Raw genomic sequence first — 26,596 nt, forward strand, 5'->3', positions numbered from 1 at the left:
CACTGAATGGTCTCATCCTCTGCTTCCCCTTTGCTCCCCACAGCCCTGGCATCCCACAAGAGTGAGGCTGCTTTTATCTCTACAGTAGCCTCTTGTGAACCCTCAGCTTTCACCAACTTGGCCTCTGTGCCAAAATGTATTTTGTTGACACCTCAGAAAGAATACTTCAGACTGAGAATTATGATCTTTTAGTTACATTGGACAAAATCTGCTTTTGCTAAGAAGCCTTGAATTGACTTTCTAGCTCACACAGAAGTAAGAATATTAAATGTTAATATATGAAAGTACAGGCAGGCTCTAACAGCAGAGGTCTGTTCCTCTAGCTTGGACATCTCCAGCTGAGTGAGAACATTATAATGATAAACTAAAATTGAACACACAGAATGATTCTAGTTTTACAAATTCCCTGGTCTATAGCAAAAGTGCTTAAAGTGGAAATAAAATTCTTAAAAAACATTACTTTTTTGTTCTTTTGAGCAAATACTTTTCTATCATTTGACGGAAAGCAGGAGAGACAATGTTGAAAAAAGATTTTATTATAGTTATTTAGTTCAGCATCTCAGGCATCACTCATCTACAGTCCTAAGGGCTAAGGGACATGATGCAAACAATCACAACAAACAGAATGAGTGGGAATATAAGAGCAACTGCATCAAAAAGAGAGCAACACAACATGGCAACAGGTTCAAGTTGAAGGAGGGGAAATTTAGGCTAGATATTAGGAAAAACATTTTTCCTGTGAGGGTGGTGAGACACTGGCACAGGTTGCCCAGGGAAGTAGTGGCTGCCCCAGCCCTGGCAGTGTTCAAAGCCAGGTTGGATGAAGCCTTGAGCAACCTGGTCTGCTTGGTGTCCCTGCCTGTGGCAGGGGGTTGGGACAAGATGACCTGTAAGGTGCATTCCAACCCCTAAAATTCTATGATTCTATGAATATTGTAAATAAGCTCCTTGTTCAGTTTCAGGCCCTTCATTATTCCAACCTCAGCTTTGCCTCAGCAGGTCCTGCTACTTGTTCAATCAGAGATTGCACAGCTTAACTGAGTCACCTGGTCAGATGATCAGCAAGACAGGAGCCCATTTCAAAAAGAGAGTGGAGAGTGCTCTCCTCTTATGGGGTCTTACTCAGAGGCATCCACAGCCTGTGACAGGGATGCTCAACAACAGCACACAATGCCCCTGCTGGAAGAGCACCCATCAGGGGCAGCGGAAAGCTGGGACTTGGGCATCACCCCAACAATACTGCAGCAACTGCTGGTTTCTGACAAGCCTGAGCCAACACACTGATCTCCAGCTACAGACAGAAAAATGCAGTCTGGCACATCACCTGTGACAGGTTGCCAAGTCCAATTCTGCATCTCTTTAAAGCAAGGGATGAAGGGAAAAGACAAATCTCCTACCAAAATGATGAAGTTTCTGATCCTCATGCCCCCACAGTCAAGCCTGAATGGAAAGGAAAGGAGTCCACACACCATGAAACAAGGTAAAACTCAAAGGGAAAAGGAAAACAATTGAGTGGCAGCCTCAGCCTCGGTCAGTGGCACTTTTGTCAAATACGTTTGGAATTGCTCCCACCTTGGGAGAGAAAAATATTCTCTGATATACGAATTGAAGAAGTGTGTGATGGGGCAGGAAATAAAAGGCTTCAATTTAAAAGCTTATATGGAAAGACCATTTTATAGGGGAAAGGCTTTTGGAAAAGAATTTTCAATGAAAAAATTCCAAATGGAACTCAAAAATAAATAAAGTAAGAAACTGATAACGGCAAGGACAAGTTGTATTTGAACATTAACATATATTCAGAAAATATGAGGAATATGAAAACTTAACAATTATTCACACCAAATTGTTGTGAAATACACTGTACTAGCACCTGTGTGAAGCATAGCTTAATTAAGTAAACCTGAGAAAAACCCAGACATATAACTTGCCTAAACAAAATGAGTCTTTCACATGACTAGAATTTTTTAAAAAAAGATTAATGCCTTGAAATAATTATAAACAGTTGGCTTGCAGCGATAGAGGTTTGCCTAGTATTTCAGCTCCCATATTTCTATCTTAAAGAAGAACAATATCTGGATAAACTAGGGGTGAAGGAGTAGGGTATCTAGACTAGAGAAGTGCAAAGGAAGAACTGCATTTAAGACAAAGAGTAAATAGAGGTCAAATATATAAAGTTTTAGAATATATCCAATCAAATTATGAAAATGAAGACTCATATAGAAGCTGGCAAACACACCCATAGATCATCTAGAAAATACACATGAAAAACAGAGACTTAACTGCTGTCTTGCTATATTAGCTTAGTACTTCCTAGTTGCACTTTAGTCAGTGAGAAGAAGACTTCCTTGGTATGAAGGTGCAGTTGCAGGAAGCCTTCCCCTCAGAAAGGCTGACAGAGAGAAGTTGCAGTGCTGCTGGGAGCAAGGGGCTCTGGGCAGAGCATGGCAAAGCTGTTCCAGCCACCATGCAATATCCCTGCCATAGCTCATATTCAGAAACTTTGCTGCCCTTCTACTAAGTCCATTTTTCATCTTTTTCATCCTTTTGGTGTGAACAATCATTCCGGATGCAATTTAATAGGAGTTTGTTTATTTTCTCAAAGGTCAGTATCAGGTACATCATTATTTATGTTCATGTTTCCTTTGGGAATTAATCCTTAGGGTATCATGGTTTTAAAATTCTGGTGAAAGGCGTAAAAATTCCTCCTGGATTTGTATTCATAATTGACAGCATTATATAATTTTTAAGTACCAAATGACTCACAATTGGATACAAAGTACTGACTCTGTAGAAACTTTGTTATGCTTCTTAATATTTTTTACACTTTCCTTGCTCTAAGGGCCTAGGATTTCAATCCCTGATGTTTGGATTTACAAGATGCAATTCATTTCTTTCAAGTAGAAGCCTTTCCTTTGTTTAATTTTAAAAAGCAAAGACAGTGCCGAGATCATCATTTTTGTTAGACTTGCATAACTACATCCCAAAGTACTTCTCAAACAGTTGTAATCAAAGGATTTACCAAATCTTGCAACCAGCCCTCCAACTATGAGCAAAGTAAATCCCTAGGTTTACGGATTCAGCATGTTAAATGTATCTGGATGAATCTTTCCTATTTAGACCAAGGATTAAAAAGTTTTCATGTTTATTCTGTGGTTAGTTTTTCTGTAATCAGCTCACCCTCCCAGTCCTCACAAGCTACTAATTTCTTTTAACTCAAAGAATTACTCAGATCCTGGTAATGTATCTTTGACACATTAAGACTATTACTAGCCTCTTACGTACCACACCACAGTATAGTAAGCCTTTATTTTTAATTTAATTGGATTCTTGAAGAGGAAGAAAAAGAGTAATTTAGTTGGTTTTGTTTGCTTGTTTGTTTTACTATTATTAAGCTGTAATAGGATCCCATCTCTTTCATTATCTGATTCTGTTTCTTAATGGCCAAACTTGAACAGGGACTCAAAAAGTAAAATGATACTGCTCTTAACGTCCTAAGAGCAGACTGCTAAAACAGTAAAGTGATATCCTTTACAGCTGCTAGAAGCAAGCGTTTGGCTTAAAGATCTTTAATGTAATGAAATGTGTTTCAAAGCATCACATATGCACAGGGTATGCCACTAAATGTAGCTCCAAGGTTACTGCACGCACAGGAACAGCAACAAGCAAATGGCAGAACAGCTTTTTGAACCTGGTGACCAGGATAGAACCACTGACTAACTCCACTGCAGGGAAAGCACTGTTCAAAGATATCTGTGAGCTGACTAGATACAGACAATTTTGAAATAAGTATTCAATGAGGTTATTAATACCCTTAAATGCAAACATAGAACACCATTTCTACTGCAATTACTAGGACTAATTTAAAAGGAAATTAATATCTGATCCCCTCACCACACCACAAATGTTTGAGGCCTGAATACTGTAAGCAATGAGTGGCCCTTAGTTTGATACACCGGAGTATAATTAGGAATGATGGGATGGAAGAAATGAATGGTATTCCAAAGGCTTAATATTGGGAAAACGAATATCCAAAGCAATCTATTCAATAAATCAAAGGGAGAGTGACCCATGGGAAAGACAGGAAAGCCAAATAGGTTAGGACTTAAAGGAAGATCAGAAAGTAATGAAATTAGTGAGTGCAGCCTATTTTCACATGTTTCAATATCAGTTTCACTTGTGTTTCAATTGTCTTTTTAATATTAAAACTCAAAAAATGTATTTTAAATGTGATAATTACCATAATTTTAAAATTTAAAGAGCACTGAGCCACAGAGTAATCAAGCAGGCTCTAACATTGCTGATCATAAAGTATACCCTTTACTACTGAGTGTGCTCAGTGAAAAGCTGATTGATTTTGTTCTATAACTAAAGCTCTACTTTATCAGAAATGCACATCACTCCCCACGGACTCCTTTGCATTCAAGAACCAGAACCAAAATGAAAATGCCCCCCCTTCTAAGAATTGACTTATCTTTCACTTAAATTGGACAAAGACCAGATTTTGTGGATTGCTGATCCTATTTCTATTCTCACATATGCTCTTGTCTATTAGATTAATTCCACTAACCTCAGAGGAATCACACGAATGAAAAATAAAGACTGAGCAAGCCAGTCACGACACTGAGCTGAAGCCTGTGCCCAGTGGCAGAGTGTGACCTGCAGCACATTAGACAACTGATAGGCAGTGGAGATGATGATCAGCCTTTCGTTTGAAAGCATGTCAGAAATACAATATACCACTTCAGAGGCCAACTCCTTGTTCCACTGCAGAAAGCAGCAAAACTTCCAACAATACCAGAGTTACACGCTAAAAATTTACCAGTAAAGAACAACATTCACAAGCAATCTTGTAAAAGCTGGTCACTCATCTTTATAGCTCAACACATATCATAAAGCTATAAAGAGACTGGGAAAGAGAGATGGACACCCTACTCCTTGACGTCCCAGTATTCCCTACATCTTTTACTGGCTGCACAGCTACTCCTTCAGTGCCATCAAAATCACATAAGCACATAAATTTCTTTTTCAGTTAAATCACTGGATTGATTCTATCCTTATTCCTCAGTCTTTTCAAAAGCTTTAAACACTTTGAATTACTCTCTTTTCATGTGCTTTCGTGTTCTGCTGTGCTACTACCTGTCATTTCAGGAAGCTGGCATTAGCTTTTCAAAGACCATTTCAGAATTGGATTTTAGACCTATTTTGACACACCTCTTTCAGCTGTGCCACCACAACATGGTGACAGACATTAATATATGGTATCTCAAGTCACTAAAGAGCAGTTGTTAATACCAACGAACTGGTTAATTTTTACACGGAAGACAAAGCACATGAATCAACCTAAGAGCACCCCTGGAAGCATTGCCAAGCACTATTAAGACTGAGAATTAGCCAACTTCTCAAAATTACTCTAACTTGGTATCTACCCTGAGAACATGGGCTACCAAAAAAAGCCAACCTAAAACCCCCAAGGAATGCAGAACAGAACCATATCTTTTCACATCTTTATTTTGAAGTAATCTTCAGATGTTGCTTATAAATTTATCACACTTTCTAAAGCAAAAGCTGACCTGTGGCTTACTAACTTCTCGCTCTCACTATTGCATTCTGCTCTTTAAGTCTAGTTTCATGCAGGCTTCCTGATATGTCAGCAAGAACTACTTTCCTAAGAAGGCTGTAGAACTGTATCCCTAAGTAATCTCTAGCAACATAAAAGTAATTTCAGTCTCCAGAGCTAGCAATAGTTCTAATTCGATTTTTAAATTTATATATTATATATAAGGATATAGTATAATTTGGTTTATTTACAAGAATGAACAAAAAGTATCATGAATTGAACACAACTACAGAAGTATATGACAAGTTGATATAAAACAGCCTAAACCATAGGTTTCAAACCAGAGTTGACTCTTGAGTGAGCCTCCTGACCAGTATCAGTAAGAAATATGATCATGGGAAGAATCCTTGGAAACTACAAAAAGCTAGTAATTAGACAAAGCAGGAACACCTCGGACATGCCCAGGATCCAGGCCAGATCCGGGACATGCCCAAGGAGACCAGCCAATTAACCAGATGTTCTGTCCACATTGTCATAAAAGATTTATAGATTTGTTTGTTAAAGTATATAAAAGCTGGACCCTCTCACAGCGAAGATGGTGACCTCACCTATGAGTGGATGCACTGTGTAGGATTTCCCAATTGCCAGGAGCAGTTCTCCAATCCTTTGCTGCAACAGGGGCTCCCCAAGCTGATGCATAGATCTGGATGATGGTAAAGTATCAGGGCAATTGGTGATGCATCTTTCTTAATTACTATCATTAATTCTTTGTAGTAATGATCAGGTGCATTACCTTGCTAATTAACCTTGCTTATTCTTTTGCTACTTTAAACTGATGATTAAGTGCATTATATGATTAACTATATTACCTTGCTAATTCTTTTGCCATTTAAAATACAAGTAAGCTTGTTTCTTGAACTTGCTGTCTGTGTCCTTGGTGCTGACCCCTTCCGTTCAGCAAAACACAAGTTTAGGGGTCTTGAGGGGCAGTGTTTTGTTTTGCATTTTACTTTTATTATCCTTTTGTCAATCAGCCAAAACAGGTTATTCTATCGGCTTAGGGCATACACCATCCAAGTTGCTAGGCAATATGGTGTTTCTGTGTAACATGGTGAAAAGTGCATGCTTTACTGAGCAAGAACAAGAAATACAGGTAACAAGGAGAAAGATATGGTGAGACACTTGGGCATTATTTGCACTGAGCAAATGTCTTGATATTTAACAATACATGTATTGTTGTACAGTGACAAAGGGGAAGATTTCAAAAAGAAATTTTCTTTTCACCATTCTGAAATCTGTCTTTGTTCAGATTCACATAAAAATCTAGAAAGAACAATCTGATTCTTTAATTATCAACCTGATTTTAGCACAAAGCACAACATCACCAAGGACATACATTTTAGTTACTGTGTAAATACATGCTAAAAGCAGAGGAAAAAAATAAAAATCGTTTCAATAGTTTAGCCACTTAGAAAGCAACATCAAAAGTTCTGCATGAAGATTCAGGTTAGCCAACAGGCAGGTTTTGAAAATAACATACAGGAAGTACCTGCTTCATTGATTGTGGATAACTGCACTTACAATTGTAATACTAGTCATTGCCTCCTCAAACCAAGGAAGCTGTGTTATCAGGGAACACTGGACATTGGTTTGGATTTATGCCCAAAGGGGGTATATAAAGTTGCTTGGGGAACAATGCCCTTTGAGATTTGGAAGACTGAGGTACGTTTCTCTTTGGTAATAACTGTTAATGAAATCATCTAATAAAACAGAGATTTCAATTACAAAGACTACAGCATTAAATATGATTTCATAGTATAGGCTGAACTTCACTGTCTGTATTACTACAACAGGCAACATTTAATAGGAGCTTTGCACATTGCTTTCTCTTGTAATACCACATTTCTCAGTAACTCAGAATTTGTCAGTCTATTAGCTGAAGTTTTCCTTGCCTAGTTGAAATTTTTATTACTGTTTTAAATTTCAAGTCACTTCTGAGAACAGCAGTTACAAGTAATTGAAGGTCATATAAGCTTGAACAAAGGAAAACTGCTAGACATTACCCAATTAGGATTACCTGATGATGTCCACTGCAAAGGATTCTTAAAATTTTGAGGAGATTTCTCATATTTTCATTGGCTGTTGCTACACAGAAAAATCTCCTAAGCCTGCCTACCTAATCTTTGATTTATTGTTGTACTGTCTGAAGTGTTGAAAATCATCAGTCCCTGTCCTCTTCTTTGCTTCAGAGAGAATTGAACAACCCACCAGAAACTGACCAGTCTCTGGAAGGAACATGCCATTTCTAAGGCTCATGCTGTTACTCACCAGCTTCACATGCTTGGTCACCTACCACCACTGGAGCAGTGAAAAAGACCACCAGGGTAAGAGAGCAAAATATCCACTCAAAAGCAAAAGAATTTAGCACAGTCTCAATACTCCAGCTGTCTCCTCTCCTTCCAATGGACAGATTTCCTCCCGGGGTTTGAGGACACGTGGACCTTCCTGTCAGCCACTCCTTGTAGCTGACACATGTGACTAGCAACTGTTCCTACCCACAGCACTTAAGGAACAACAACATTTTTCTGAGTCCTCATAAGAAGGGTGTTGTAAACATGAGGAAAAAAGACATGTTTAGCTTCCTCTTACAAGTTCCTGGATTCAGTGACTTTTTGCTTCAATTGAAAATTGCCAGTTTTATTGTCAGATAATACTATTAGCTCTGTAGATCAGACAACAGCAAGAAATAATAAGTATAATGTCTCCTGTTCCTTTCTGGTTGCACTGTCAGTGTGTTCTAGCTTCCCTTTACCTATACACCTACAGTGAGAACAAAATTCTCCCCTAAATCATTCAGGACAAACAAACAAACACCACAGCTAAGGATTAGAGGAAGATACAAGTGAATCATACATAAGAAACTCCTTATCTCTAGCAAAGCAAGCTGTATGAGGATCAGATTTTTCCTCAACTAATCTTTACAGTCTCACCAAAATGCAACTGGGAGATCTGATCAAAATCCCAGAAAATAAAGCAGGAGAAAACTGTTCCAAATATAACATACTTAAAAACAATCCCTTATTTTAATTGCACAACTCCAAACCTTGGCCAACAAGGTTCTGCAGAATTCAAGCCAAACCCATCCCAACCATATAGGTCTAACTAAAAAGAAAGTTGTTGTTCAGATAGATCCTACCTTCTTTTACCAGTTAAACCAAGTTTTGTAGGAGAGAGTGCTGCCTGTCTCTGTGTCCATTACTCTATTGATTGTTGTGTAAATATTAGGCTTCCTGCTTGTGGAGAAACTACTGCAAAGTTTCTTTCAGTTCTGTTTGCACATTTCAAACTTGTGCATGGTTTAGAACAAGGAAGTTTATGTAATGTTCCTGAGAAAGTGCAGTACATCATGGCTCATTTTAATTCAGGTATGAATACATGACACAGATGAATTCACAAAACACTCCTTTCATCTGAAATTTAAGTAGTAACCCTTTTTCCCCTGAAAGTTTAAGCAGCTTTAAGTGATGAAATTATTATATTTTCCTGTTTCTTTAAAGCTGCATTGGATAGAAACAGCTTAGGATGAATCTTTCCTGAATTTATTTAAATATGAACACACCATCAACCATAAGGATATTTGAATAAGTCATACCAAAAGATCTCAATGTTCCCTACAGCTATAGAATACAGTGATTTTAAACTTTGCTCAAAATGTTTTATTATTACAGCACATACCATGACTATATCTGAACACACAAAATGACACAGAGAAGCAAAAGTCTAGAAAAATCAGAAAGCATTTCCCTACTGAAAAGGATTCAGCACCCAAGGTGTAAAACCATGATCATCAAGCAAAACATAAAAACCATGTCACAGATATATAAATGGAGAGGAAGAGAACAAGGGATAAATGCTTATGAAGGAGCTGTATTTGCAGTCCTGAAACACATACAAATATGCAACCTAAATTGCTGAAATCTGATCAATTCAATTAGACTGCGCTAAATACTGTACAAATATTGAATTCTGCCTTACAAACAAACACCTCCCCGGGCCATTTTCATGTCTTTATATAGTTAAATAAGCTGACTGTAACAAAAAAATACAGCTAATGGATACACATCAGTTTTAGTAAAAAAAAAAATAAAGAAAAGAAATAAAAGGTAGTAGTTTTAAAAGCAATGCAATCCTATGAAATGGAGTTAACCAAAGCCCAAGGATGATCATACTTACACAGAGAAGGCATTTTATAATATTCAATTCACAGCAAATGAGCATTCTATTACTATTTATTTCAACAGCTGAAAAAAACTACCAATGACATTCTTCCAGACAAGGCTGCCTTATATAAAAAAAATCCACACCATTCTTAAAAATTTAAAAATTATTTCTACAAGTTAACAATCTATATTTAAACAGGACTTTGAGGACAGAAGAAAAGCATTTTTTTTGACCTATCAAGGCATGCTAAGAGGAACTTTTTGAATGCATCATGCACATATTTAACACTGCAGCTAAGCAATACAGTGTAAACTGCAATACTTCAACATTTCAGCAACTTAATAATTTGAAGTTGTTCTTTAAAATCTACATGAAGGCATTCCCTATTTCAAATGCTACTACTAGTTATGTTTATTGAAACTATTGTATAACATAATATCAACAGGATTTAGCAGCATGATGAAAAAAGGAAATTAAAGACATACAGTAATCAAGCATTAATTTTTTACAGTGAACCATCAGTATGCTCACAAAAAAAGAAACATTTATTTTCATTTTTAAGAAATACATTCTTCCAATGGGCTTACTAACAAGAATTTTCATTTATAGCCTTCCTTCAGAAAATGTCACGATTACCATCTGAACAGGCAACAAAAAAAGATAAAGTTCAAATGCTGATTTTGGCATTTGTATTTCTCTGACGCAGTTTACCTAAAGATAAAGAGTATTTAAAAAAACAGATCACAGTCACCCACAGTGCTAATGTCTCCCAATTTGACTACTCAGTTCCTAAACTAGAGCAAATGAGTACAGCTTTGACTAATGGATTGCTATTAAAAATAAATCAGCTAAACAGTGCCTGTATTTCTCCTTCCATACAGCTGGAGCAAGCATACAGCGTTCTATTATGCCGCTAGTTGAAAGGCAGATTTCAACCTCCACATGCAATTACTTACCCAGAAGCATGTTTCTCTTCTACAGTTAGTTCAGCAGAATAGAAAGTTCTGCACAATAGATCTAGCAAAAGGAATGTTCTCACAAGCTCCTTTCTGACTTGGTGCAAGTTTTGAGCAGGATTTGAACTCGAGCTGCTGAGAAATATGCCTTGCCCCATAAAGCTGCTGGGACACTTTACTTCACTCCCATTGGTGAGTGATACCTTCTCATGCTATGCAGAAGTGATGCAGAGACAGGCAGTAGCTGATGCCACCTTAATTTGAGGTAACAAAGCCATAAAAAAAAGAAAGTCATCATTTCACCAAAATTTTTGAAGCTATTGTAATTTTTCTGTCCTGCAACTAGTTTTAAACTAGTTGCCTATCTTTGACCAAGAGAAAAACTCCCTACAGAACTAGTATGGTGTATTAAGGAAAATCCACATGCTAGGCTAAATTCAAATTTTGCAAAAGTGCATGCCCCATCAACGTAATGCTTCATTTCATCACAGTTGAATTTGTCTCCTCTGATACAAAAGACTTCCTTTAAAGAAATATCAGCAGGGAGTTGGTTTGGGATTTTTTTTTTAGCTCAAAAGTCACCTACAAGCACAAATTGGACATGGAATTAAAACATTTAGGATGCTGCTGCTACCATGCCAAATACCTATTGTCCACTAAAATCTGTCACAGACTATTTGTGAAAAATTAAAATTATCCTCTGTTAAGAAGAGAAAAAAAATTCCTCTTCCAAAAGGCACATAATCTAAAAGCTGGGACTCAAATCATAAATTTCTAACTAAGAGAGTCCTGCAGCCCCTCCGGGATCTGCACAGAACTTCCAACTCTTCAAATGCATTTTTCCAAGCACATCCTAGTATGGATACTTGATAGGAGTTTTATTAAATAATTAAAAAGACATCCAAAAGCATTAGGAACAAATTTTTAGCTGATGCAGTTTGCAGTTATGTCAGATCATTCCTCATGGACAATGAAAGATTATAGAAGAAATTTTGTATATAATTCTTCCACTTCAATGCTTTCCATTAAGTATATAGAGTTAAGATTTACTTGATCTCCTCATTTGTTTTTTTAAAAACAAAGGGATGGGAGGAAGGGTAAAAGACAACTTTGAAAAGTAATCTCCTTGGAACAAATTTCCACATACCTAGAAATACTAGACAAAATTTGTGAGACAATATTAACTTTATACCCGGTCCTGAATAAAGAATATTGCTCCAGTGACAACACTCTTCTCTAGGATGTGACTTTTGGTTACTCAAAACAACACATATGAAACTTAATCTTATTTTATTCCACCACCTCCTACTCCTCCCCTGGACTAAAGGGGGATTACTTTGATAATTACCTGCCAACATGACTTGCCAGTAATTACATTATTTTGTTATGTGTCCTGAAATGTTTGGTACTCTTGCTAAGTAAACCCTTTCTCTAAAAAAAAAAAAGAAGAGGGTAAAAAAGGGGTGTGGGCATCACTAGCAGTGGAAAAAAATGAATCAGCTTCAACATAAAAAGGCAAATAAAAATGAAACCCAATTAAAAATAAACCTCTGATTTTTAAGCAAATCTTCTGATCTTGGAAGATGTGACTCATTCTCATTGCACACTTGGGATTGGCAGCATCAAACCTCTATGAAACTTTATGTGGGTTTTATATAGACTCTGATGACTTCACAAGATGACCAGTATTCTCAATAAATTCTATGTTCTCTCATGCTGATAATAATACTAATAATTGTATTTTGGGATGACTGGAGGATTTTTATTATTTTTTTTACTGTCGCTGTTAACTGCAGAAGTGTCTCATATGTCCCATAAGCACATAGCACATTTATGCATTACAGCAAGACAAAATGGCAAGGCCTATATTTCCCCCACTCCCTTCACTTGTTCAATGACTTTAATGTCTCTTTTTGGCAATGTTTGATAGTTCCTTGCCTAAAGCATTAAAATGCACTAGCAAGCTCAGTTTTAGCCATGTGTCTAGTTCAATGCACTGTAGCTCCCTTCTATTTCCCACTTAACAGCACAGCATAAAGCGTCCCACCTCACAGAACAGACTTTTGTTGCAGAAGAAGGTCTTAGGACACAATAATCACAGATTTAATGTTTTAGCCTGCCCCCTAGCTCACACCTAAAATGGGATCTTGAGGGCACAAGCACTCACAGTTTTAACTATAGTTCTCTCTTTCAGATCTCACAGTTTTAACTATAGTTCTCTCTTCTGATAACTCCCATCTACTCTACTAATGCCCACTGTTGCAAGATTGTGGAGATCCCTTGACTTTTTTCTTTGGTCCAAGAAGGCCTCTGTAGCCATTTATAACAACATGGAATGTCCCTCCACACTACTAGCATGATGGCCTCTTTGGGTATGAGGGCATGCAACACTAGTGCAACCACAACAGGTACAAGCACAATAGAGGTGCTGTGGGTCAAAAGGAAAGCAGGAGGACAGCCCTTCCTTTTGGAACACTAATCTGGGGTGATCATGCAGCTACTGCATTACAAATGGTGCTAAAGCACTAAAGAAGCCACAGCAGTAATTACAGGTGGCTGGAAGAGAAAAAGGAGAATCAATGAAATACAGAAGAGAAAGATGGGGGAAATGGATTAAAGACAGTATATGTGAGAGAACAATGTACTGAAACTGCAAATGTTATTATAGCAAAAGAAGAGATGAAAAGAAAGGAAAAATATTAAGAAGAAATGAAAGTAAACCAGGCAAAGAACAATGGCAAGTTAAACACAAAAGTGGATGCATTTCTTTCCAAGAAGCTATCAGGTGCTGAGCTTCCAGAATACAGAGTGATAACAACATTCACTGCGAGTGTCGTATCTACCAGAATACATCTAAATAAGGTGGGGAGAGAGACCACAGATACATGCACACTAGAACTGCAGAGCAGCAAGAAAGGAAAACTCTCTTGAAGAGGTTATCTGAGGGCAATGGCACTCAGATCTCATTCACGAGCAGCTCCTGTAGTCAAAGAATGAAAAGCTGGCATACAGCTCAACCGCTAAGATGCTTAGGTGGTAGGGGGGTTTGTTGTGGGTTTTTTTGTTTGTTTGTTGTGGGGTTTTTTAAACCAAAGACCAAAGCTCATGGTTTAAATTTTTCCCCCTTGTATTTTCCCTCTTATATGCAGAGGCTGGAAAAGTGATCTTTTGGGTACTTGCAATAGATTACTAGATTAATAGCTAATAGGTTATTATATCTGGCTAACAAGTTTTAATAAACAAACGTCACCAAGGCTCCATCAGCCTCTACATAAAATATGGTGTTTACACTTAAATTCTTACTACATATCCATTCTATCCACTGACATTGCTTTGAAACACGTAATTCTCTCAAGTAGATTGCAATATGACTTGCTTATTTTTTGACTGATGTTTAGAAACTTGGAGAATTGTACTTTCAAGATGTGACTGAATTAAAATGGACTGTGTATGCAGATGTGCTGTATTTTCAGCTTGAGCACAGAGCAAATCATCTTTCCAAGAAGTCCAAAATTTAGCAGTTTGGACTTCTGTAGAGATTAGTGTCAAACAGCAATAATAGCATCCTACTGTCAAATTCATAAGAGGCTTCTCTGCACAGCCACGCTTGAATCCTTTAAGTTCTGTGCAGCCATGCTTGGATCCTTCAGGTTTTGTCCTTTGCTTTTCATGCACTAACAGCTCTTTTGGCTTGCTGTGCCTGTTCTCAAGGTTTTATCTTCAGTGCACCGCATACTAGTCACATACAGAAGTGTTGCAGAAGATTTGCACAAAAGGGCAGTCTAGAAAAAAAGGTGCTATAGCTGGTAATACCATAAAAGTTAAGAGAAAGACAAAACTTAGTAGCTAAGGATTGACCTTAGTGATATTGTACCACGCATCATGATTCTTAATTCTCTACACTGGACACCAAATATTTTGACATATATATTTTGAGCAGAAGAATGTTGCTGTTAAGATCCCAGCTAGAACGAACATCATGAATTTGATGTAAACCAATGACCAGTAAGTGAAAGAAAGGACCTTTTTTCAATAAAAAACAAGTACTCTGCCTCTTGTAATAACAGATCCACACCAATAATCCAAATTTTATTAAGCATAGGTAATGCCAAATCACCCATACTTTGCTTCTGAAATTCAAGGCAGGAATCAAAGCCCAGGTGAGGAAATTTAATTGGAAGAATACTGAAGCCCTGTCAAACAAGCAGGGGAATCTGCTGGTCACACTTGAGTGGTATTTTAATACAATCCCTAAGAATCATCCCAGTTTGGAAGAGTAAAACAGAAGTTAGAAGCAAGGTAGAACAACCTGATCCTACTGTACAGGCACACAGGAACAGGCAGAAGACGTGGCCAAGCACATGTCCAATGAGTAACAGTTAAATCCCGTCCCTAGTACATGTATTTCCCAGAACATGACAAATTCCCAGGGCTTTCCAGAAATTTCTCAGAACAGAAAAGTATTGAATCAAAGGAGTTCAATTATTCTCCTCCAGGTCTTTTCCCCTCATCAGGTTAATTACAGTGAACTGTGATACATAGAAACATAGACCCAAAGCAGAGGCAAGAAACTGTATTCTTCTAAACTCTTAAATCATAACCCCCACCAAGGCATCCAGTAATATATATATATTACAGCTCTTTCTCTTCCTGTCATCCAGCCCTCAGTACAAGTTTTGCTTCAGGAAGACTGAGAAAATGAACATTTAATTCTGCTCCAGTTTATGGATAAGGCATATCTCTCATGGTAAACATATACTTGAAATGCATATAAAAGGACTATTAAAAACTACCAGATCATGCTGGTATCTTGTTACTTGTGCTCAGATGACTCAAGTTCTGCTTATTGCTACTTGTCTGTATATCTACTTCACATAGATGCATGGAGCTTACACACATATATTCATGTGCTCCTATACAGCTCGTTAAACTTAGTACTCCATATTCTGTTGCATGCTAAATTAAATAATAAAACAGTATTCCTGTCCCAGTTTATGGTATTAAGTGATAGGACAAGGGGTAACGGGTTCAAATTGAAGGAGGGGAAATTTAGGTTAGATACCAGGAAAAACTTTTTTCCTGTGAGGGTGGTGAGACACTGGCACAGGTTGCCCAGGGAAGTAGTGGATGCCCCAACCCTGGCAGTGTTCAAAGCCAGGCTGGATGAGGCCTTGAGCAACCTGGTCTGGTGGGAGGTGTCCCTGCCCTTGGCAGGGCACTGGGACTAGATGATCAGTAAGGTCCATTCCAACCCCTAAAATTCTATGATTCTATGATTTTAGAAAAAGAAAATATAATTATACTATTACATTCCAGCTCCTTGCTTTGCCTTTTGGTATGACACTGCATCATGAGAGGTGACTTAGAGTGCATCCTCAAAGGCAGCATTTTAACTTCAACTCCTCTTCCTCCTAGGACACAGTTGAGATGAGAAATATATTCCCCTTTCATGAAGCACAGAAATATTTCCCTACTTAGCAACCGGATGTCACACTGTTTAAGGCATGCACCTTTGCCATGGTAAGGGTTGGGGCAGCCATAAGAACTTCGTGTCAGTTTAACTCTCCCCTTGAATAGGGATCTTCATAGATGAATTCTTAAATCTTTCCCCAGCCTCAAGGACTGGAACAGGTCCTACAGGTATGCAGCCTTCAATGTCCTAGCAAATATTAAAGGCATGGCACTCCAGTTCTAAACGCACAGTAAAGCCTATTTTTATTCAAGCCATTAATCACCATTATCCCAACACACTTGCTACTTTGATCCAAGAATCTGTCATTATAAGGTCTAGATGACAGCAGATGCTTTAGAATTCATCCCAGTAAGTAGTTATTTCAATGAAGTTGGAAAAAAGAAAATTATAAACTTATTTTCTGCTTTGGATCTTGTGCTCCCAAGCACTGGAGAAGAGGGTGTTTCCCATGCAGTATATCAGACACCTTTAACCCTTCCTCTTTATCATGAGCACAAAGATTCTGAAAGAGTCATAACTTTTCAGGTCACAAACTCTTGTTTGCATTGCATTTCTGTATAAGCTTCATACACATTTAGAATTTAAAAAATTATATTATTTGGAAATTGCAGAACTTTACCAGTCATATATACCTCTTTATCAGATTTTGCTTCCAAAGTTCAAATGCATATGCTTTTCTCATAATGTTAACAACAGAGAGCTCCAAAGTAATGTGAACAATGGGGAATTACAGAGCCAAAGCAGCTGAAAGTTTGTCTAAAAAACAGTATAAAAGATCCCTGATTATTTTTTAATTCTGTGTATTACAGTAAAGGTGAGATGTGTCAAATGACATCAAGCTTCACAGTACTAGCTCCACATACACAAGTTAAGAAAGAATTCTTGACCTAGGAGATTATAGTTCAAGTAAGCAATATGAGAAAGAGATACATGTGACAAGTACATTAAGTTTTACGTAAAGTGAATTAAAGCATTTGTGACTTTCCTGAAGTCAAAAAGAAAGTATGTGATATGCCCTGCTTTATAATGACAAATCTTCTCTACTAAGCATGTTCTATTCTGATCATTTCTTTTGGTTCAGACATCTTTACTGGAGCTGGAAAACAGTTATCCCATCACAATAGACAAATCCCGATGAGATTACCCCTAAAATACAGCAAATTGTAATTTATTTAATTTTTTTAGAAAGTGACAACACACCATTAGAAAAAACCCCAAAACAACCAAACAAAAAACATCACAAAAACTCAACAGCCCAAAGCCATTTGCAAAGCACTTTGTCACTGAGGAAGAGGCAACACTCATGCTCCAGCAACTCCCAAATCATGGTGCAAAGAATTGCTGGGGAAGCTCCTGCGCTTAAACAAATGCATAAGCACTTTCAGGGAAAAAGGGAAGAGGAAAAGGGAGCAGTGGACACAGATTCAGGTTGCTGAAAGAATTTTCTGCAGTTTGAGCTGGGGAGCATATTGTGGCATATGTTTATACCAGTAAAAGCTACTGTCTGATTTCTAAGGAAAGTATTTAACTTCATTATCATGAATACCTTGAAAGAAAATCCACTCTTTTGACATCAGAAATATGAAAATATGATAAAGGCTGTGGGAGAGGAGCAATAAAAATTATTGATAAAGATAATCAGATTTTAAATCTCATGCTTCTATCTGTTAAGGGATAGTAGGCAGAGCAAATCATCAATTCATCTGACATAAATAGAAGCAGAATAGGTCAGAGTCACAAATACATTAGATTGATGATAAAAAATGAGAAAGACATTGGCACCGACATGAAAAAGTTTAAAACAGCCTTCTGATACTTACTTAGTTTGAAAATACATTCAAATCCTTCCAATGAGTGTAAGACCCTCAGGAGCTATGTAAAATAAAAAAAACCAAACAACAAACATGCATACTGTTTGCAAGGACTAATACAAGTTTGAACACAGGCAGGAAGCATCAAGACAGCTTCACTGAAAGAATGAAGCCATAAGACACGAGCAACATATCCAGGTGTGTTCTAATATGGTCTGACAGCTCCAACTGCATTAATCCCCTATTCTAAGGACCATCTCATAAAAATTATTCATTTATCCTTCTCCCTTACCCTGGAGTGTTTCAGAAAAAAATTCTAAATTAGAAACAGTGGAATAGCAAAAAAACCCCAACCAAACAAACAAAGGAACCATATTTGATGAACTGTTTTGTTTCATTGACATTTTCAAGGAGATAATGACACATTGCTCAATTTCAAGTTCATGTTTTTGGCAGGATAAGCCTTTTTTGTAAATAATACTCAGAGTTGATGACAGCACTGAGCCAGTAACTTGTTCAAATTTGTGCTACTGATGGCCTCAACATCCTTCTGATGTTTGAGGTTTCAGTTACAAAAAAAAGTAGCATCCTGATGTAAGAAGAAACAGAAGCTAAGCCATATTGAGAAACATCATCTCTGACTCTCAGGCTCACTCATTAGGAGATCTTATTGTCAGGCTTATGCAAGATATCAATCTCCCTTCCTGTTCAGATTTTAACTTACCACCATCCCTCTCCCTCCCTGAATGGACATTGTCATTTAATGGCAGGGCACAACAGGAGGTTTCTACAGATAAAATCACTTCTGATAAAATCCAGGGCTGGAAGTCTGTACAGCCTAGTCCTAACTCAGGTGTTTCAACTGGAGACGAGTATGATGCAGTGTGACTCTCAGCATGTGTGTTCTTCCAGGGTAGTAAAACAGATGCTGAGCAAAGTCTCCTGCCTTCAGGGGCTGAGTTGCTTAACTGGCACAATCTGAGAAACATGATTTCTGCTCATGCTCTGTAAATGTGAAGTGAGATGTCTGTTCTTCTGTGGACTGTGCATTGGCTACAGTCTTCTCCCACACAGACTCTTCAAGTTGGAGAGCAATCGCACATTCCCCAGACTCTCTACCTTCAATCCTTCCTGTTTGTCACTTTCTCTCAGCTTTTCTTTCCTTGCTTTTTCAACCTATCCTTTCTCTACCTAATTCACACTCTGCTGTGCATAATTATGATCATACTGGCTTTTCTTCCTATGTTTTTTATTCTTGCACACCTAATCCTTTTCCTTTTCGGTGCTGCTTGAGTTAGCAGCTGGGTTTTCTTTTTTCCCCTCCCCCTGGGTTTGCACAATACCTCATTCTGGAGCCTCTGTTTCAGTATTTCTGCAAAACATCAGATCAATGGCACCCATTTCAGAGCCAGCTGGAAAGAAAGTACACTCTTGCATCAGCATAACTATGTTGCAGACCATGAGAAGGGAGAAAGCTGCTAGGAATGAAACCATCCAGAACATAAGAATTCACATCAGGGTTATTTTAGACACAGAAGATGCATGTGAGAAGTTGACCAAGGGCTCTGCACTACACTGGGGGATTGTTTTTGTGGTCAGGCAGCTGAATTCCAGTGTACTAGGACACAGTATGCTATAATAAATTTCTTCTGAACTCTGCAAAGAGACCAGTTTCTCAGAGCATGGTGACAAGTAGTATCTCATTTTTATTTCAGCCTTAGGTTTGAAAGTCAATTAAACTGCTAAACTGACACAAGACACAGGGTTAATTTTTCTTGGCAGTCAGCCTTCTCTTTCTACGAAGTCATCAAACTGTGTGCATGGGCTTTGCAGAGATAGCATGTGTTCAGACACATCAGAATTAGAAGCAGATTTACACCTGTTCAAATCCATCCCTAAAGGTTCGCAGGTCCACAGATGCACACAGTCGTTTGAATATTTCTGAGACTCCATAAGTATTTATATCTACTATAAACATAAGCATATGCTCCCAAAGCTGTGTATGAACAAGTGCAAGATATACAGAAGCTTGGCTGAAAATTTCCAGGCACTGGATAGAAGAAAAACAACCCTCCCCAACTCCAGGAACAGCACTGCAGCAGTGGCTTCACTGCCAGACCCTCACCTATACCATTTCGATGGAAAATTCCATCAGTTTGCTCTGCAGCTTCCAAAGGTAACACTTCTAAAAGCATCACAGGAATTGTGTAGGTTACATTGTTACAGCTCAAACACCACAGCAACATCTCAGAGCAATTACTTTATCTTGAAATATTAACTCTGAATCACATTATATTTTATAAGCATTCCTTAGAGGTTATATTTGCAATGTATATATGACATGCTCTTTTCTCAATCTGGATAAAACACTAATCTTTACATTTCAACCTCTAAGCTTCTCTTTTGATACTTTAGCTGCCTTTTATCACATATATTTAGTATTATGTATTTCCTCCAGGGCATGTGAGATGTACCAGTTTTATCCCTTTGGGACAACTTGTTCACATAGGACATCTTTTCTTTAACAGGGTACTCAGTCAGCTAATCCAAGTACTCTGGAGATATTTAAAGCACTGATAGCATTAAGTGGGGTCATTCCAGGCACCTACTATAAATTTTGAAGCGGCCTAATTTAATTAATCATAATTTGGTAAGTAATTTGTATTTTCTCAATCAGAATGCCATTTATTTTCACTGATTTCATTGAACCAAACTGGTTTGTACTTCAACAGATTCATAGCACTGCAGCCTGACATCTTTTTGGCAAGTACCAACATACTGCAATGCATGGCAGGATGCAGATTTATGCCCATAACAACCAAACTGAGTTTTCAGTTGTCATATAGAAAACAGGTAAGCATCACACCTTTTTATTTTTTTAATACAGTAGACATGCACATGGATTTTTCCAATAAAAAGCTCATTCAAATTAGGTTATTTCAATAGCATCATTAACTAAATAAAAATATCAGAAGTGTAAAGCCATTTGACTAAGGTTTTCTTAATCTGATGATCATTCCTGAGAGCTATTTTGCTATTATCTGCCACTCAACCCAGTTTCCCGAAGCACTGTGCCTCTGATACCGCAGAGAAGCCAAAGGAAACTGCAGATAATACGTCCTTGGAAAACTAGGCCAGTTTATTTCTAGGACTTGCAATTCTTCAGCTTCATCTCAGTTTAAGCCTGAAGTACTCTTAGAAGAAATCACAACCCAAGCTTTGTTTAAATGAATGGTATGGAAGCACAATTAATGATCACACCTGCTTACACAGGATGAACTTAGGCTGCCCTGATAGGTTGGTTTCCTAAGAAAAATATGGGCAAGACCTACGTCAGTGAATGAGGCTTACATCTGTCCTACTTGTAAGTGATACTGCAAGATGGATTTTGTTGAGCAAGACAGTTCACTAGGGAAGCTTTGTATGTCGGTACACAATGAAACATGAATAACAAGCAGTTAGGAACAGATGAACTAAAAACAGCTGAATGAGATGGACTCTGCAGTATAGCCAGTATTTCCTTTAGCCACAGAGAAATTTGGCACCTAACAGCATTAAATACAGTTTTAAAGGAAATTAGACACAATTTGCTTTGTGTTTTAAACATGTAAAAGTTTTTTGGACTCTTTCTTTGAAAACATACTCTGGGTAAATCAAAACTTCATCCCAAGTTTTGTCATCAGCTCTCTCTCTGCCAATGTATCAAATTAATCCCAAGTCCCTCACTTTTCACATTGTCTGGCCTTTAGGCTCAACAAAAAAGTGATGGACATCAATATTTTCAAGTCTAATAAAATCATAATAGTTGTGTTCTTAATATAAAGCTGAAAGTTTAGAGAAGCAGCTTTAATTGACTTGACCAGAGGACCATTATCTGTAAATGAGTCATATTTTGAAGTCTGCTCATTTTGGCAGCTGCAAAACCATAGTAAACACCTAAGAAATATAAGTTATATCATAATGAAATTACAATAAGATCACTTCTATGGCTCCTTTAGCAATATATTCTATAGAAAATCAATTAAATAAATTATAAAATTATATCAATTATATAATTCCCTTCTGTCCTCTTTTGTGTTTTTTTATTAATATGGACAAATTTCCATAAACTTCCTATGAAGCATTCTGAAAATCCTCAGGCCAGCATCAAACACTTGATAGGATCACAGTGGAAAAAATCTTTTTACACCCACCCCCAGTGCTCCAAATGGAAATTAATTACCACATCAAGATCACAATGTTAGTGAAAAAGAGACTACAGGACCTGTTAAAAGCCTTACCAGGCTGAAGATGAAGCCAACACCTATCTACAAACCTAAGAGAGTGACATTAAGGCCCTCTGTTCACTTGACTTTTTCTTCAAGGCAGGCTAGTGGAGAAGTTAGTCATGGTTTAGCCAATGAACTCGGGATAGCAAAAGTCACCTGCTTCTCATATCTCCAAACCTTCTGATTGATGTAGCAGCTACCTGCAACTCAGTGATCTGCACTACTTTACGACAACTCCAGGTAACTACTTTGTGGGTTTCTACTTACCTGGGATGTATCCCTCAGGTGCCAGGCAGATACAATAAGCATCTAGAAATACAGCTGCACAGAGGAGCCTGCAAGGCTGGATCACACTCTCATTTTAAAGGCAGATGAATAATGATGGACTGTATTTTTGATGTCCTTTTCACATCCTCCTGCAGTATACAGAAATATCTGTACTGTCCGGGAGTAGGTTAACTGGGTAGCTTGGGTTTGCTGTCTTCACGTAGTGAAGGGGCAGTGTGAGAAACAACTTTGCCTGTTCCCAACCTATCTGCAATTATTTAATTAGGGTATTATTTTACTATTTCTGTATTTGGCACATATTTCTAGGTCTCCATGTCCATTGCTCTACTGACCATGTCAGATACATTCTTTCATTTCACCGATTTCAAAGGAAAATTTAATGGGTACACAGCAATTAAGCAGACTTAGCAAAAGATGAACAGAAAGGGTTGATCTTAGAATAACTTAACCTTAGGTTTACCCTTCTCAATTTCATATTCTTTAGATTTAAAAAAATAACATCTTTAAGAACTTTAAAAAAATTGCTTCTTAGAGGGAAATTTGAGAAAGAGTAAAACTGACTAGGGCTCCGCAAAACCACCACACATACAGGTAAATGAGTGTTAAATTTGGCATCTCAAATCATTAAATGTGTGTTGTATATGAGAAAATAGCTGCTTTAGAAAGAACTCAATGTCCAATCCTACAATCCAAGGACTTTACATCCTTCAAAACCAGTGAGAAGAATATAGACCTATATCCTTCTTGTCCCAGAGCATATCCTTTCTTTAAGTGGTTACCCTGCACAGGGCAGCCACACTCAAGTACATCACAAGAAAGATGTGAGTATACTCCCTGAACCTAGGAAAGGACCCTTAAAGAAAATTTCTGCCCTCTTTGAAAATAAATTGAACCTTCAGCCAAGCAATTGTCTCCAGTCAGTGTAAACAAACATGAAAGATTAGCAGCAATAGAACCATGAAATATTAACATTTCCACATTAAGAAATAAGCAAAAAAGGTAATTTAGTATTTTGTTCTTGAACAGTCACACAAACGCTCTTCTGTCTACCCTTCCCAAACAGTTTCCATTAATTTGTTTCAGTCAGCACTGCTGGCTCCTGACAAGAGAAAAACTGACTAATGAGACAAGTGTTCCTTAACAGAGACAGATTTGGATCTAGACTGAAGCCTGAGATGCAAAGAAGAGCCAGAGCAGCTTTGTCACAATCCTTCATATAACCTTCTGTTTTCTTATGTGAAGACTGGCCAGAAACACAGTGACAATGACTGGCATTGAAACATATCCTCTTGCAACCTTACATATACTTGTTGAGGAAAACAGATATCCTTGCTTTTGCTTTCCATCATCTATCAATAAGAATTCGTATATAAAGAACAGAATAAAACAGAAACCATGTCTGACATTGCTAGCTGTGAATACAAGACAGAGATTGCAAAACAGCATAACAGACTCTGGTCATTTCAATCACTTTCGAAATCTCCGTATGAAACAAAAATATACTTAATATTCATTAAGACTAATCTTTAATCCACTATCCACAGGGGCTTTTTGAGCAGAGATAGAGATGTGATCATCCCAATATACTTAGTGCTTGTCAGGCTGCACCCAGATTACTGCATACAGTTCTGGTCCCCACATATCAAGACAGAGTGGACAGACTGAAGAGGTTCAAAGAAGGGCCTTAAAGATGATCAGAGGGTGGGAGAACCTGCCCTATGAGGAAAGATTGAAGGAGCTGGACCTTTTCTCCCTGAAAGAGAGAAGGCTTAGGGTAGACCTCATCACAGAATTTCAGTACTTAAAGGGCAGTCACAAAGAGGATGGAGGGTCTCTCTCCAGCACAAAGATACACCACATGGAGAAGACAAGGTAAGAATACCACTTACACTGGGAGAGGCTTCATCTTGACATGAGAAAAAAATTTTAAGGGAGATGAAACATTCACTGGAGAACCTCCCTAGGAACATGGTGGAGACCTCATCACTGAAGGTTTTCAAGATGTGGTCTAGATGCAAGATAATCTCATCTAGACTCCAAGGAAAGCTTGGGCCAGATGGTCTTTCAAGGTCTCTTCCAACATGGGCTGTTCCCTGAGAACACGATTAACCAGTTTCACAAGAACATGTTGTTATAAAGGTTGTAAGTCTACACATACACACTGATGATACCAAAAGACATACACTTTAAAAAACTGATGTAAAACAAAAAGTGCCACAAGAATGTTAAATTAACATTACATAATAACATCAGAGAACTTATCTCTTGTTCATCCATTTTCAAAACAGCCATTAAAATTCTGTCATGATTTCCACAACTCTGCTTGTGTTGTGTTTGTTGCTTAAGCAACTTCCAGATCACAGACACTATATACAGCACAGTACATCAAAGATCAACAGCCTTATCTAGTAATAAACAGGAGATCTACACATACAGTTCTAGGGCATAAAAATGATTATTAAGAAATTTCATTAAATTTATACTCATTAAAACAATCTACAAGGAAAAGCAGCCCTCTATATTGCTAACAACCGCCTGCCAAAATCACTGTAAACTATGTGAATATGAGTTCATTCTTTGTAGAGATTTCTGAGAGATGCAAAATCTAATGTTCTTATAACTAAATGATCACAACTCAAAATACTGTGACTTAAATTTTTTGAGACATAAAAATTCCAAGAGTGATTCAGTTAAGAGGCTTTTTTAAGACTTGCATTGCTCCATGTATTCTCTGAAGGTGCAGTGTGAAAGAGACATAGGAAATCCACTTCTGTATTCAAATAAAACTATTTCACAGAACAACAGGATTTGGAAAGATGAATATGAAATGGCAATTTCATGTCTTCAGCTTCAGATGCTGAAACATGAGGGGAAACACAAACCCTCCCCACACTATAATTGCTCGGGTTTTATTTTCTCTCATATAATATCAACAAGAAAATGTCTTCTGAATATAAGTATGTGTGATAGCACTTAACATTGCTCTGTGCTCCTCTTCCTCAGAGAAAGGACTTTTTGTAGCAGATAAGAATAGACAGTAATACTCACCTGGGAATGGCCTCATCACCTGTTTGCATAAGACCAGTGTCTTATTATGAGACATATTCTTTAGTTTTACAAACAGAAGGTCAAAACTCAAGTTCTTTACTCATCTTGTACCTCCCATTTTTGTGTTGTCTATCCAGACGATATTTAATTCATCAGAATAAATCCATTCTCAGTTTTCAGCATATTACTCTGACACAGTTCTTTCCTCTTCCCTACCTTACTTCATGTGAACTTTATTACTGTAATATCAGTGACTGTTTCACTTAAAGCATTTCCTCTCTGTTACATATTAAGATAAAGCAACATCATAAAAAGGCAGACCATAATAAAATCACAGCTGACTCTCCAAGATGTCTACAACTGGTTTTAACTCTTTTCTGTGCAGTTGAGAGCTAGCGCTAGCACTTAAATGAAAAAATATAGCTAAACAAAAAGAAGAAAAGCATAAAAATTAAGATGTGCTAAATAATGGTTCAGGAAATGAGAGTAGCTCATTCATAGAAGAATCTACCTTAAAATGTAGACTAGCTTGCTGCTCAGACTCTCTTCAAGAAACTCACAATTTGGAAGTTGTTAAGACTGTCTTTCATAGATACCTACCCAGTAACATATAAGAGGTCAAGTGTTTAGTTGACAATACTGTCAAAACAGAGGTTTAATGCTGCTCACAATAGATAGAGTTTTTATATAGAAGCCTCTACATATTATCATTATGCTTACTTGATGTAAACCGAAAAAAACTCTGTGAAAATACAAACCTTATTTCCCCTTTATATCCCCATAAGTTTGATGGGTTATTTTTATTTTTGTTCCTTGCCTGTGCAAACCAAAGGACATGCTTAAGCATGCTTAACCACCTTGCTGAAGAGAATACTAATGTGCAAATTCCCAATAGCAGACTTATTTACATAATTTAAATCCGTATCAAATAAAACACAATGCTCAAACCTAATTTTACTTTTTTATATATATAT

General features: G+C 37.5%; 1 protein-coding gene across 1 annotated transcript in view; it reads right to left on the minus strand.

Moving 5' to 3' along the window:
- The window catches only part of ZNF385B (zinc finger protein 385B), an 85,937-nt gene extending 75,106 nt beyond the window's left edge, over positions 1–10,831 (minus strand). Inside the window, exon 1 of the mRNA XM_009082395.1 lies at positions 10,735–10,831. Coding sequence (XP_009080643.1) covers positions 10,735–10,744 — 10 coding nt within the window. The 5' untranslated portion in view covers positions 10,745–10,831. The remainder of the gene's footprint in view (positions 1–10,734) is intronic.
- Positions 10,832–26,596: the final 15,765 nt, after the last annotated feature.

Source organism: Acanthisitta chloris, unplaced genomic scaffold (assembly GCF_000695815.1).
Source record: "Acanthisitta chloris isolate BGI_N310 unplaced genomic scaffold, ASM69581v1 scaffold3309, whole genome shotgun sequence".
Taxonomy (NCBI): domain Eukaryota; kingdom Metazoa; phylum Chordata; class Aves; order Passeriformes; family Acanthisittidae; genus Acanthisitta; species Acanthisitta chloris.